Source organism: Halichondria panicea, chromosome 5 (assembly GCF_963675165.1).
Source record: "Halichondria panicea chromosome 5, odHalPani1.1, whole genome shotgun sequence".
In the NCBI taxonomy this organism is placed as follows: domain Eukaryota; kingdom Metazoa; phylum Porifera; class Demospongiae; order Suberitida; family Halichondriidae; genus Halichondria; species Halichondria panicea.
In genome coordinates, this window is record NC_087381.1 from 7,374,343 (window position 1) to 7,386,443 (window position 12,101).

The window sequence follows — 12,101 nt, forward strand, 5'->3', positions numbered from 1 at the left end:
TGTACTACGCAAACGAAACAGTAACTTAATTTTACCTCTACTGTATAATAATTATGAGTAGCTAAATATACAGCATAGTGTGTGTGTACATGTACATACCATCGTCCTCGATGATGGTAGCGTTGGCAGTGCCTGGACCCAGGGACACTCTCTCCCCACTAACGATGGTTAGTGTACCTTGAAACATTTCATTATTCTCAAATATTTGATCTGGATTCAATTCAACTGAAATATCTATGCTTTGCATGCCTGCGCTCAGAATGATTGGCATGTTGATAATCGAAGTGTAGTCCAGACCGGCCATAGCAGCAAAATCTGTGTGTGTGTGTGTGTGTGTGTGTGTGTGTGTGTGTGTGTGTGTGTGTGTGTGTGTGTGTGTGTGTGTGTGTGTGTGTGTGTGTGTGTGTGTGTGTGTGTGTGTGTGTGTGTGTGTGTGTGTGTGTGTGTGTGTGTGAGTGGGTGGTAAATCTGTGTGTGTGTATGTGGTAAATGTAAACGTGTGTCATTTGAATGCATCAAGACTCTCACTTGCTATCAGACTGTCCACAGTCGAAAAGGACAACTCGATATCTCTGTTCAATGTATGACCACTAGTCACTCCCACGGTGAATATCATTGGTCCTTCGTCCTCCCTGGCAGAGTATGGTGGGTTGATAAAACCAACAGTCACCTCTGTACATGTATGGATTAGCGGATATGACAAGACTAATTAAGGAATCACTACCATATTTACCTTCATTGTCCAAAATTGTGATGTTACTGCGAGCTGGATCGAGTATAAGGGTGTCAGGTAAACTAGTGCCTTGAAGCTCAATAAACCGCAGAGAAAACTGCTCTTGAAATTCGTAACGAGTATCCTCTTCTATCTCAACCATGATGCAACTCTGACGACTAGTATCGCTAAAGAACAAAAAAAAGGCATTACGGGCTCCAGTCATTTCCGTATAGTCATTTCCATCTGTGAATCAAACAGAATATAATAGACAGTGTTGTAACAGCATCTCTACACACTATACCTGCTGAGCCTCGTACAGTTTCAACCCCAAGATCGACGGTTAATCTTCCTAATGATTAATTTTATTCTGTAGTGGTTCAAATATTCTCACACACACTTCCAGCATTCTAATCCCTTCGTTAACTATGTACGAGGTGTTCTCGAAGCCAATGCGAAATGCTGAAAAGTTTCAATTCATTATTACTAAAATGATATAATGTACTAATAATAACTCACGGTCATTATCTTCAATAATGATGAAGAATTCAGAGTATTGGGGGAGGGTCTCAAACCCTGGGGACATTCCATCAGTGGGTAGACTTAGTCTTAGTTGAGCAGCTTCTGTTACCTCAGGCAAATCGTCCGCAAATATAGTCAAACCTGTTACAAATGTTTCATTTTCCTTTGGTCCTATTTGTAGGACACTTGATGATTTAATAAAGAAATCATTGTCCTCTCCATCAGCTGAGGGAATGGCATTTCCAAGTCCAGGTGGAGCAGTTTGGAACAAATTAACCACAAAGCTGATGATTTGTTCAGTTACATTGCCTGCTCCTTTGATAATTTGAACTCGGTGATCGGCTTCTACCTCTGGATATGTTGTACTTGGTAGAGCAAATCCAATAAAGATATCTGCGTACAGGATATATTGCATTCACTCATCTACACACACGATATGTAATTAACTCACCATCATCATCTATGATGTCGATGCGAATTATATTGCCACCATCGCTTTCAATCGAAGCTAATGGTGGTATATTATCGGGATCTTGAAAAGTTAAAGTAACCACAAAATACTCCAAGGCTTCGTCAATCAGATCATCATATATCAGTACATCTCCAGCCAAAAGAATCATCTCACCAGCCATAAAATTAAGTGTGATAGGTGTAGTAAAGAAATCTATCCTGCCTTCAACTAATGTCAGAGTGATAATAATGATTGAATTAAATAGAAACGTTCAGCTTACTAGTGTTTGCTCTTGCATTTAGGCTGGTAGTTGGTAGAGACCTAAAATTTTCCGGAGCGATCATTGGTGTCAGAACTAGTGAGATATCAGACGCCAGTTCTACCTCATTGGCCACTGTCACCTCAATGGGGATAAATCTATCACCCTCATCCACAACTCTGTCACTTTCTCTCAGCCGAAAAACGAGGGCTAATAATAAATAATCAGAATTGAATGATTTGCATAATTTTGATTACCTGTGCTATCTTGTATAATAAACTCCTGCCTACTCCGAAAAAAAACATTTGGCAAAGATGAATCAAAAAGTACTCGGTTAACATTGGCCACATTAAGCAGTGCCAACTCCAACACAAACGTCTCATCTGGTTCCAATGCCACTCTGTCTGCTTGGAAGGTGATGGAGGTAGTTCCGTCAGGGTTGAGAGGTAGAGAAACAACACTCTGACCTATACCAAACTCCCCTTCTAAAGCTGTTAGTGTGGAAGTAAGCATCATAAACTCTATTATCAATTTCTGTTACTATAACAATACCTGTTCCTTCCCCATTGTAGTCAATGGCCACCCTAAGCTGTGCATTAGATGGACCCTTGAAGTATCCAAATGGAAAGTCATAAGGAAATTGGGCCTCTGCTCTAGTGAAGTTGTCTGAGCCAAAGCCGTACACTGTACAGTGACACAATATTAAGTACACGGCAACTACTGAACCAAATATAGTCTGGCTAGTTAGATAATAGTTAAAAACACGTCAATCTAGCTATATAGTATAATAATTATGTTCGTAAATGTAAAGAAAAAACTGCTTTCTATATATATATCAGTGTACAAAGCATCGTGGGTGATGCCTCAGTGGATGTCAAAGCTACATAACATAAAGCTGCTTTTAGCTGTTGCTAATACACACAGCACTGATGATGAACATTTTTGGCATTAATTTTGCTGCATGTAAGCTTATCTGTAATGGCAGGGAAAAACTCAAAGAGTGACCATGACCGATGCTAAAAATGACACCAAAAAGTACAAAGCCAAAAATAATTAGTAATGGCTGCTGCATCAGCAGAGTATTGCAGCTCTTTTATTACTCTTGCAATTACCAATAGCTAGTATTCCAGTGCAGAGCTATACTACTAAGTTTAGAAAATGCTTGTCACAAATGGTGCAATCTGATTGGTTACTGAGAGGTCCCTTATTTCACTTAGAGACCTCAGTAGAAGTCTTCTACAGAGGTTAATTATATGTACTTGCCTATGGAAATTTATATTTAATGATGCAGTGCATCATTAAAAATTTTTTTTTTTTAAGTATTTGTGTTTTGCAGTGCAGCTTTGCAGCTTTTATCTCACTCTTGCAGCTACCAATAGCTAGTGCTCTATAGTGCAGAGCTAATTACTAAGTAGAATAGCAACTTTTTATTAGCAGTTTTTGCTATGCATGATTCTCAAGAGACGGAAATGGCCTTCAATGTGAGTTTTTTATGTAGACTTAGCCAGAGCGAAGGTTTAACGTTGCTTGAGACTTGATAGAAACTATTGGTTGCAAAGTCTTCTTAATATAGCTTAGCTTGCTTAGCACTATTCTAAATCAAACCCTCAGGCCCTTATCAGTCTATAACTAGTAGCAAATAGGGGTTGGTTGATTATGCTAGCATAATTTTGAGCAAAATACGTACATTTTTTGGTAAGAATTATGCTGGCATACTACTAGGCACCCCTTTATAACAAAAATAATTAATAGGCAGGTTTTACAGAAATACATGCAGGTCTGTCAGTCTATTAGTATGAGTCAAATAGTATCAACACTTGGAAGTACTGGTGCATGTTTAATTATCTCCTATATTAGATAGAGTCATGTAGCAATTATAGTTTGATGTTACTTGTGCAATGACATAATATGGAGTCAATGTTGTGCTTTGGAGGGAAAATGTGGGAATAATAGAATAGGCTGTTTACTTGAGCATAAAATACTAGCAATATTATAATAGGTAATTATCTCGAACATAATCTACCAACCCCTATTGTAGTATAGCAACACTCCATGGACAATCTTCTTCATGCACAAAGGCTGCAATGGCATTCCAAGTAAGCAAAACTAGGCATAACTCGAGAACGAAGCATTATTTTGCAAACCCACGAATTAAAATCTAAGAAAACACGACAGAAGCCTATACAAACTCTTATTTGAACTTCATTGTGATCCTTGAGTAGCTGTAGCAGTCTACACAGACACAAACACACACACAAATACACTACCGTATATATACCTTGCATGCTTGCACACCGAGGCATAATTATACAAAATTAAGGTACTATATAGCACAGATATCATGATGAACATTTTTGTGTTGCATGCAGGCATAAAAAACAAAGAGCAGGAAATGATTGACTGTGATTGTTGCGAAAAAGGATGCCAAAACTCCTAAAATATTAATGGCAGTCTTGCAGCTCTCTTCTCACTTTTGCAGCTAGCAATAGCTATAGCGTTCTTGCAGAGCTACTAAGTATAGAGTAGCCATGGAGAAGCTTTGCTATACACTCTTCTAAAAACCAATGGCATTCTAAGTAAGCAAAACTAGACATGTATAACTCAAAGCTGCAAATCCACGAAAACGTAACTAGAAACCTATAGAAACTCTTCATTGATCCTTGAGCAGCTGTAGCAGTCTACACAGACACACACACACACACACACACTACCGTACACCTCGTGCACCGAGGCATAAATATACGCTTACCTATGCACTGGAAGCATTGACCACCTTGATTGTAATACAGTCCTGCATTATTATTGACACAACAGTCCTCAGCATTGGAAGAAGGTCCCCCCACAACAAGAGTAGTACAGTTATCAGCAAAGCATCCAGTGAATTGAGCTTGAGCTGCAAGCAACATAGATATGTACATGCACAAGATATACAGGAATAGTTATTATAATTATTGAGCGACTGAGCAGCTTAACTGGTATAACTTGCAGTGTACACACATACATGGGATTAAACAAGCAATTACTTAGTACACACACAAAAACATAGTTATTCTATAATTATAGGTTGCCTTTTTTCAAACTCCATGAAATACTTCTATCTATTGTATATAGCTACTTTGAGCATACCAACTGATGTGCTGATGTAAAAGATAGCCAGTGACAGTAGCAAACGTTCCATCTTGGTCTCAACTTTTGTGATACCTGCTCAGAGCAGATAATTACTGACTGGAGGAATGGAAATTACTAAAATGCCTGACAGCCTACCACAGGAAATGAAGCCATAATGATGCATGTTCCTGTTTTGTGGTAAAATTATAACCTTATATATATTGTTGTGTCAGTAATTATCACAAGAGGAGCCTTCTGAAAGCTGGAATACAAAGCAACACACTAAACTGGTTTCAAGCTTTCTTGACTGGAAGAAAACAAGAGGTAACTGTACATCAAACTGGACAAATGTATCATCAGGAGTTCCCCAAGGATAAATCCTTAGCCCCTTAAAAATGTACATTAATATGAAATCAAGGACTATATAATTATTATAGTCTCATGAATCAGCCGCCCTTCTTTGGGCGGCTGATTCATGAGACAACCTGAGTATAGGATATTACTATATTTTTACAAACTATTGACACAGAATGTGGATTATCTGGTTTTGTCTGGCTATACCTTTGAATCCATGTTATTCAATGTCTACTTTTTCAAAACGGTGTGCATTAAACAATAATTATTGCAATTAACTTTTAAAGCACACTCACTCTTACGTGTAGATTAGGTTATATAACATGGTCATGTGACTACTTTTAGCTAAAGTGAATTGGCAGGAGATCATCTGATCAGCACTAAAGTGGGAGAGAACCTGAATTACGACAATCATTTCAAAGTCATGAGCATGTTACTGTACAGCTATAATTATAGTCTTGATACTTGAACCTAAGTCACGGTCATTGAATTAATAGTTGCAATTGCAATTTAGAGATGTAATAATTATATTATAATTGTTGTTGTGTTGGTATTAAAATAGCATGCACGGTTAACCATAATCATGTCCCACAAATTGTACCCCATGATTTATAAAATGTTTGTTGCCTTTTGACCTCGATCTGAGATCAAAGGAACCACTGCACTGTGCATGGGAAAGTGACCTTTTGAGACCTGAGGCCACCGGCCACCCTCCAACCAAAATGTCAAAACCAAAATGTCAAAACCTTGCTTTTATAGGGACACTCTGATGGTTTAGATTTATGATATGAGTATAAATCCATTCCATAATATAATTATGACATAATAATTATAACAATTTACATTATGATCTAACCGATACAAAAAAGACATTCAGAATTTACAGTCAACACAACTTGAAGCATCTGTCCCGCACAATATAGCATTCTCCTATGGGCTACCTAATACAATCATCAATCAATGTGCACAATGAAGCATTATAATTATCTTAGAGCAAACCAACAGGCAGATGGCCTATAGTACTCAATGGAGTGACCTTGCGTAGTTTCCAATTCTAGTGCACTATGCAGCAGTAAACAACTCGTCATTGTGTATATAATGTGGGTAATGATAATTTATTATGGATAATTCATGACAACTATACGAAGCCAAATAACCACAATAAGAATTCCCTAAACAGTGTAGCGTGGAAGATGATCTCATTCTCACTATAGTGCTTGATTTGCTCCAGAAGGTTGTGTTCAGACATGACACCCACATCACAAGATCGATATCGGCACAGTTGGGAACCACGATCCTCAACACGATTACGGAAGCTTCGAATGGTTATTTCAGCAGCCATAATTATAATCCGTAACAGGAACATCATCACAATAGATGCACTACGCTGGTCCAGGGAAACTTCAATATTCCTACAAGCTCCATCGTGATTAATTTACAATGCATCTGTCTGCCTCCCCTCCCAATTGAAATTGTTCAAATTCATTCCCAGGAACAGCATGTCCTTGTAACACCCTCAACATCAGCCTCATCCCCTCGTCCCGTTCTCCCCTCTCTCAAGCCTGTGAAGGAGGCTACCCAAAACATAATTATACATAATATAGCCCTCGTTGCATGTGTAGGTGGCAGCAGTCACTATTATACTATAATATAAATAATTATAATGTTATCCTCGTCGGAGTCATATGCGATAATAATTTATAACTAAAATCATGCAGCTGAGTGTTTGTTGGCTATACAAGAGCGTTTTGAGTGTGACATTTTCAATATTGCTATGCAATGACTGTACCCTTCGAAAATTAATAACCAGTTAAGTGAATACAACTTAATAATTATAAGGGCATGGCTGTACAAGCTTTAATAAAAATATTATGTTAATGGAAGAGTACATCAGTTCACAACTATAATATCCTGTGCATATATACATTGTTCAGTAACTATCAACGTGCATGAGGACTCAGTGTCACAGGCCCATAAGCCTCACAGGTACGTGTTAGTTCAAACTGCACCTCTGAAGCACCCTCCCCTGCTGTAGAGGGTTGAGGGTTTTCAGTAGAAGTTTCTAAATTCCCCTCTTGAAATACATTTATATAATCATAGTCAGGATCAGGAATCTCATTAGCAACATCAGCTAGGCCTCCTGCATGCAAGGTGAGGGGGGAGGGACGTACAGCAATCATTAAGTACAGTCAAGGCTGGCATCAGTAATACAGAGAAACTAAACTCACATATCTGGTGGACTATTTTCATTGATACCCAAGGTCTTTGATTTATACCTCCGATATCTCAGAGCAACCAGTAAAATGACAACCACCAATAGAGCAACTATAAGAGCCAATGATCCAATCACAATGCCAATAACAGCACCTGGAGCTGCAATAAAAATATACATATAAGTAAGTTGATCTTAAGTCCTGTTTTGAGCTAAAAACATACACATAACCATATACATATGTTCCCTATATTCACAAATGGCTTTGAGTATACTCTGAGATAACAGTAAATTTGATACAGATAAATGCATGCATGGTGCTTCAGATGTATACACTATGCATGCCCATGCAGTGTGAGCACACAGTGATGCTGTTATATATAGGGATCTATAATCTTCACGTAATATAGCATACCTTCTTGTGCACACTGAAGAGGACTAGCTTCCGCCCACACTCCATCTTCACAGGTCCTTATCTCATCTCCTAGGAGCTGGAACCCTTCATCACAAGTGTACGTAGCAACTGTCCTATGTGGTCCTTCAGACGCATTGTAGATGATCATTCCGTTAGCGAATGGTGGAAGATCGTTACACAAAGCTGTGATCACATTATGTGATTAGAGGTTAATGCATGCAATCATGCAGTATATGTTTTCACAACTTACAGACACATTGTGGTTCTTGGCCAGTCCACACCCACACTGTTATACTTCCTGCCTCTCCAGTGATACAGTTCCTCTCATTATCCCCCATCTAGGAAGAACCCATCCTCACACGTGTACATTGCTATTGCGCCCGGGAAAGGGGTGCCGATGTGATACAAGATTGATCCATTCTCAAGACATGGCAGCTCTTCACACTGTATACCTGCATGAATGCTTTTAGTCTATTATTTCAATGACGTACAAGTTTAAAACATAAGCAGCTTTCATCTCACAAGTTAAGGAACAACTTACGTTGACATGTTGGTGGTACTCCATCGAAAGTGCTGTCATTCTGACAAACTCTGATCACGTTTCCGATAAGAACGAACCCAGGGAAACAGATGTGCTCAGCGTTAGTTCTCTCGAGGTATGGAGCCGTCATGTCAGGTGAGAACTCTAGGCCGTTTTGCATGCCTGTGCTCAGAATCATTGACATGTCAATAACCGAAAAATAGTCCTGATCAGCCACAGCAGAAAAATCTGTGTGTTGTGTGTGTGTGTGTTGGAGGGGTTGAAACAAAAAAAATAAATTGTGAGGAACTGCCTTATCTGACCAGAGAAGAGGGTGCCACCTCTCCTATTTCCATAATGCACTTACATATTAAATTGCTTATGAGACACGAATGGCTGCAGGAATAACTACATAATAGTTAGACACTGTTTAGGAAGTTTCTACATGATTTAGAAGCCCAAAGGGCTGGTTGTAGTATCCCGAACGCAGTGAGTAACTACTATAAGTTATAATTATTTGTATTCATGCTTCTAATAATTATAATAATATGTAATTTACTATGTAGTTTACCTTCAGTTCTTGTAATCTAGTCTTTTTACTTGAATTGTGTTTTTTTTTACTGGTTTTTAATACTCTCAGGGGAGGGAGGGGGGAGGGGGGTTTGGGTAATTATGTAGATGTAGTAATTGATAAAGGATTTTACTTTCTGTGTCTTTCTTTAGAGGCTAAGAAAAATGCTGCCAACGCCTTCGTTTCTTTACATTATTAAACACCACCAATGGTTAGAAGTATAGTATAGATTATGTCATAATTAGCTATCTACATGTATGTCCATATATATCCACATTATGTTACTGGGGGTGGCCATGCTGATCTGCTAAATTTGGAATCTGTGCTTAATTTAATTAAAGTATGCACAATTAAGGTAGGTTAACAACAGAAAGGCAAACACCACAAAGCAGAGAACAGACAGAAACAGAAAAGCAAACAGATGCTCGGCCTGGAGATGGGTCTTTAACAGTGCACCAACTCTCCCCATTCATCTGTTGCATTCAGTCACATATCATACACAAGTTATAGTTGTGACTTAGGCCCGAGGGCCGCAGGCCTCGAGGGCAAAGGCACTACTGAGCCAATATATCCAATGTGCACACAAGTGAGCTGTGTAACAACTGATTTGTTGCATTCCTTGTGCATTCCTTTCCGTGTACACATCACTCCTTTTATAGGACAACTAGTTTCAACTACTTGTGGTGGCTGTGGAATGCTCCAGTTTCAGGTTACTGGGTGGAGGGTGGGCTTTAGGTAACTTCAGCCATACTATGCCAGTATCTAGATAGTGGCACAGTTCAAGGCTTGACCTGTGCCATATGGCAGATATTGGCACAGTGTTTCCTTTGATCTGCCCACTCAAAATGCAACAACTACAGTGCTATATAACACTCAATAGTTATTGTACATCTATTCACATTGGGGCCATGCTGAATAATTATTGTAAAGCTGTAAATGAAGCTGACATGAATTATAAGACTTATTTTCTAACTTGGACTTGATATTGGTTGCTGTGATATTTCAAGTTGGCTTTTAAAAGAAAACTTCTGAGGGGGGCTTATAAAGTACAACACTGTATTGTCTGGGCCAGGTTTTGTGGTACATGCATGTAGTTGATAGTGGGGTTCTTCTATGTGGTTAAGCTGAAGCAAGCACAAAACAAACATTAACCTCAAATTTTGGTTCTTAGAATTAGCAACAGGCATTAGTCAAAATAAATAGATACTAGTGTGTGTGTGTGTGTGTGTGTGTGTGTGTGTGTGTGTGTGTGTGTGTGTGTGTGTGTGTGTGTGTGTGTGTGTGTGTGTGTGTGTGTGTGTGTGTGTGTGTGTGTGTGTGTGTGTGTGTGTGTGTGTGTGTGTGTGCGTGCGTGCGTGCGTGCGTGCGTGCGTGCGTGCGTGCGTGCGTGCGTGCGTGCGTGCGTGCGTGCGTGCGTGCGTGTGTGTGGTAAATGTAAAATTTAACTGAGCTTGCGTTATTAATAATTATTAATTGATAATGATGACTCTTCTCACCTGCTATCAGACTGTCCACAGTTGAAAAGGACAACTTAATATCTCTGTCTAATATATGACCACTAGTCACTCTCACAGTGAATATCATTGGTCCTTCGTCCTCCCTGGCAGAGTACGGTGTATATATATACTAGAGTCCCCTCAGCCCACTTCTCATTGTACACTATATTGACTCATCCATACAATTTAACCCTGCATGCATGACTAGAACCTCCACTAACCACTATACCTACAAGAGGTGGGTCCCCCACAGGGGGGACCCATCTCTTGGTGGTTGTCTACCCCTGTGGGGATCCACACACACACACACACACACACACACACACACACACACACACACACACACACACACACACACACACACACACACACACACACACACACACACACACACACACACACACACACACACACACACACACTACTATCTATTTATTTTGACTAATGCCTTGTGCTAATTTCTAAGAACCAAAATTAGAGGTTAACAATATCAAGTCTAAGATAAGTTCTATACTTTATGTCAGCATTACCTCAAATGTGAATGTATAGCTTACAATCAGCATGGCCCCAAGTGAATAGCTTACAATAATTATTCAGTATACTAGTTGTTCTGAATGCAACAGATGAATGGGGAGGGTTGGTGCACCGTTAAAGACTCTTTAACCCATCATTCTCGACTCTCAAGGTCGGGCATCTGTTTGCTTTTTCTACCTGTATGCATGGTTTTGTGCTGTTTGCTCTTTTGTTCTCTTTTCCCTTTTTTTTTTTGTTTTTGTTTTTTGCTTGCCTAACTAGATAGGATAATACAAGGTCTCAAAGATCCACCACTAAGTTTACTATACCTAAATATTAGGACATCAGATGCCAACCTTTTTAAAGATTAATTTAAGTGAGCATTCCGCTTGAGCTAGTAACGCGAACAGTTGACACAATTTCTCCCACACAAATGATACTTTTTGTATACCCTCAAACACACACCTGCACACACACACACACACACACACACACACACAACACACAGATTTTTCTGCTGTGACTGATCAGGACTATCGACATGTCAATGATTCTGAGCGCAGGCATGCAAAGCGGCCTAGAGATTCCAGTTGAATTGATCAATGATCCAATATTTGAAATGTTTCAAGGTACACTAATCATCGTTAGTGGGGACAGAGTGTCCCTGGGTCCAAACACTGCCAACGCTACCATCATCGAAGACAAAGGTATGTACATGTATATACACCCTATGCTGTATTTCAGCTACTCATAATTATTATACAGTAGAGGCAAAATTAAGTTTCTGTTTCGTTTGCGTAGTAAGCTGATTAGATTTGCGCCTGCAGACATACTTCTCTGTACATGGTTTCGTGGTTACACTCACAGCATGTAGCAATTAATTAATTGCCAGTAGTTCAATGACACGGCCAGTTTGACTGTGTTTGAAAGGACGTGTGCTCAAACTTGGGCATGCAGATTTTTTTTGC

The 12,101-nt window shown here is 39.3% G+C and overlaps 5 protein-coding genes across 10 annotated transcripts in view; 1 reads left to right on the plus strand and 4 right to left on the minus strand.

Annotated features, from left to right (window-relative positions):
• Nucleotides 1–5,204, minus strand: part of LOC135335909 (uncharacterized) — a 45,554-nt gene extending 40,350 nt beyond the window's left edge. The window contains exon 1 of the mRNA XM_064531603.1: nt 5,071–5,204. Coding sequence (XP_064387673.1) covers nt 5,071–5,122 — 52 coding nt within the window. The 5' untranslated portion in view covers nt 5,123–5,204. The remainder of the gene's footprint in view (nt 1–5,070) is intronic.
• LOC135335843 (uncharacterized) overlaps nt 1–12,101 on the plus strand; it is a gene marked incomplete in the record, with an annotated part of 743,773 nt that overhangs the window by 547,957 nt on the left and 183,715 nt on the right.
• The window catches only part of LOC135335856 (uncharacterized), a 62,449-nt gene that overhangs the window by 6,630 nt on the left and 43,718 nt on the right, over nt 1–12,101 (minus strand). The gene's annotated exons all lie outside the window — the stretch shown is intronic.
• LOC135336053 (uncharacterized) lies at nt 819–2,108 on the minus strand. The gene is made up of 4 exons (XM_064531828.1): nt 1,686–2,108; nt 1,232–1,627; nt 1,017–1,174; nt 819–958 (listed from the first exon to the last, which is right to left on the minus strand). Exons 1-3 carry the CDS (start codon nt 1,864–1,866, stop codon nt 1,065–1,067), a joined length of 687 nt encoding a protein of 228 aa, XP_064387898.1. The 5' UTR covers nt 1,867–2,108; the 3' UTR covers nt 819–958; nt 1,017–1,064.
• LOC135336079 (C4b-binding protein alpha chain-like) lies at nt 7,608–8,713 on the minus strand. The gene is made up of 4 exons (XM_064531870.1): nt 8,575–8,713; nt 8,284–8,485; nt 8,034–8,216; nt 7,608–7,779 (listed from the first exon to the last, which is right to left on the minus strand). Exons 2-4 carry the CDS (start codon nt 8,369–8,371, stop codon nt 7,631–7,633), a joined length of 420 nt encoding a protein of 139 aa, XP_064387940.1. The 5' UTR covers nt 8,372–8,485; nt 8,575–8,713; the 3' UTR covers nt 7,608–7,630.